The sequence below is a fragment of the Humulus lupulus genome, chromosome 1 (assembly GCF_963169125.1).
Source record: "Humulus lupulus chromosome 1, drHumLupu1.1, whole genome shotgun sequence".
Lineage (NCBI taxonomy): Eukaryota > Viridiplantae > Streptophyta > Magnoliopsida > Rosales > Cannabaceae > Humulus > Humulus lupulus.
The window spans coordinates 279,455,563-279,457,950 of record NC_084793.1 but is presented as its reverse complement, the minus strand read 5'-3'; the positions used below and the strand labels follow the sequence as shown (position 1 = coordinate 279,457,950).

General features: G+C 36.7%; 1 protein-coding gene across 1 annotated transcript; it reads right to left on the bottom strand.

Annotated features, from left to right (window-relative positions):
* Nucleotides 1-205: 205 nt before the first annotated feature.
* On the bottom strand, nucleotides 206-1,989 carry LOC133807161 (probable xyloglucan endotransglucosylase/hydrolase protein 6). Its single transcript, XM_062245336.1, has 4 exons — nucleotides 1,601-1,989; nucleotides 1,370-1,470; nucleotides 1,081-1,277; nucleotides 206-974 (listed from the first exon to the last, which is right to left on the bottom strand). Exons 1-4 carry the CDS (start codon nucleotides 1,788-1,790, stop codon nucleotides 584-586), a joined length of 879 nt encoding a protein of 292 aa, XP_062101320.1. The 5' UTR covers nucleotides 1,791-1,989; the 3' UTR covers nucleotides 206-583.
* Nucleotides 1,990-2,388: the final 399 nt, after the last annotated feature.

The window sequence follows — 2,388 nt, the reverse complement described above, 5'->3', positions numbered from 1 at the left end:
CAAAGTTGCAATCTTTACTTGTATTACATAATAATGATAGGAACAGACCTGATCTGAGGGCCAAAAATATTACTTATTATTATGAAACCACAACAAACAAAAACAATATTTATTAAACCATATAATCTTCTAATTATATATATGTATATATATACGATCACAATAAGAGGGTGAAACTATATTATTCACACACAAGCATGATCTCTTTTCACATACACTCAGAACAGAATTTATTAGCACAAATAATGCTTCAGAGAAAGATACAAAGTACATACACATTACAAAGTAGAAAAACATATTGACATTTGCTTTCTTTCCCCACCATATCACCCCCCTCTCTCTCCCTTCACTTTTCATCGAAAAATAATTAAAACTTAGCTGCAATACATGCCACATGATAATTCCCTATATACCCTTGATAAAGGACATGCAAGGAGGGTAGTGTACAAAAGGGGTCCATGTTACCTACGTACGGACTTCCAATTCCTTCTTTTCAATAAGAACAACACAGTTTTTTTAAGATGTATATATGATTGATTGGGTATGAGTGTTATGTACCAATTTTGCTTTTCAAATTGGAGCTCTAGTAGCCGGCGACACACTCCGGCGGCGGCACCGGGTACCGGGACCTATCGGTACAGTAATCATAGATCATGTGGTTCATACGGACCCATTTGTAGCTTCTGTACTCAAGGGCTGTAAGTGACTGGTATGCAGTTCCTTCCCACCAATTGGCCCGGTTAGTTGCGCAGGTGGCAGGGCCAGGGACACCACAGCCTTCTATATCAAAGTCCTTGTAGTAAGCCAGAAATGGGGCTTTGCTCCAATCAATCTTCTCAAGGCCACCTCTAGTGGCCCAATCATCAGCCTCCCAAAGAGTTGAGTACACCCCCATTGGTTGCCTCGTTGGGTATGGAATTCCCTTTGCTTCATTGTTTTTGTACACCCTTATGGGCACTTCGTCCACATAGAAGCTGCCGTTGCCCAAAAATAGTAAAAAAAAAAAAAAGAAATGATTAGATTGTATGCACTTAACAAAATTGTATATATTGATTAAATTATTTAGTTATCTATACGTACACAATATGGTAATGGTTCCAGAGAATTGTGTAGGTGTGGAAGGCAGCAGCTGGGTCAAACCAAAGGTTAACCCTTTGTTCTCTGTCACCCTTGCCATGGGCGTAGATATTGGTCTGAACCGTGTAAGGCTGCCCGGTTCTGTTCCCCAAGAACTCGAAATCAAGCTCGTCACGAACCGTATTTGTGTCCGAGTTCATCTACATATATATGCATATAAATATGATGCAAACAAATTATATAAATAAATAAATCAAGTGTGTGTATATATATATACATATATAATACGTACGTAGAAAGCAGTAACGGTTCCTGCAGAGTCTCCTGGAATGAGCTTGATCTTCATGCTCACACGCCCAAACAAGTATTGCCTCTTGGAAGCAAACCCACATCCTGATTAATATAAAGTATCAAAACTTTGTCACTTTTATTTTCACTTACACATTGTAATCAACATTTTTACATATATATAAATAGATCAAAAGATAGACCCCACTTGAAAGAAGAAGAAATAAAATGTTACCTGAATTTTGGTCAAGCACTAGTTGAATGGCCCTGCCTCCTTCGATTTGCCTGATATGGGAATCAGACCAAGTGACTTTGAAGTCCTCCAGAAAAGTGGCTGGTCGTGCAGAGACATTATAAACAACAACAAGAAGAGTAGTAGTGAACAAAACAGAAGCTAAAACGGAACTACTACTACTTCTCATCATGGCCCTTTATTTTTCTTATTATATGGCCTAGATCAAACAACTGAAAATGGTCGAGTAGTACTAGAACAAACAAGTGGTAGTACTAGCTTGTAGGAGTGAGAAATGAAAGTAATAAGAATGTGATGCAGAAAAGAGCTTCAGAATTATCATATATATAGTCGATCGAGAGGGGTAATTATTAATTATTTTAGGGAAAAAGAAAAAAAATATATATACATAAGAACTGGGATTAGGCTGATCATGAGCTAGACTTCTAGTCTAGCGCTTGATTGAAAGTGCCATTACAGCTTAGCTTTCCATCCAGCTAATTGCGAGCCATTCTTATGGCCCTACTAATAGCTCCCACAAAAACTATTATTTTTGTACTTATTCGTGTTACCTCATTGGCTTCCTTTTAAAAAAGAATAATAAATAAAATTCAGTTGCGTAATTTTATAATTTTATTATCTATATATTCCGATCAATCAATATATATTCAAGTAGTTTCAAAGATGTAATTCACATTTATTTTATTATTTCCTTTCATATTCTAGAATCTTAGCTTGGTGAGCATATTTTTCTTTTCTCAATCGTGGTTTCTGCGTGTCTGTGTGTGTTT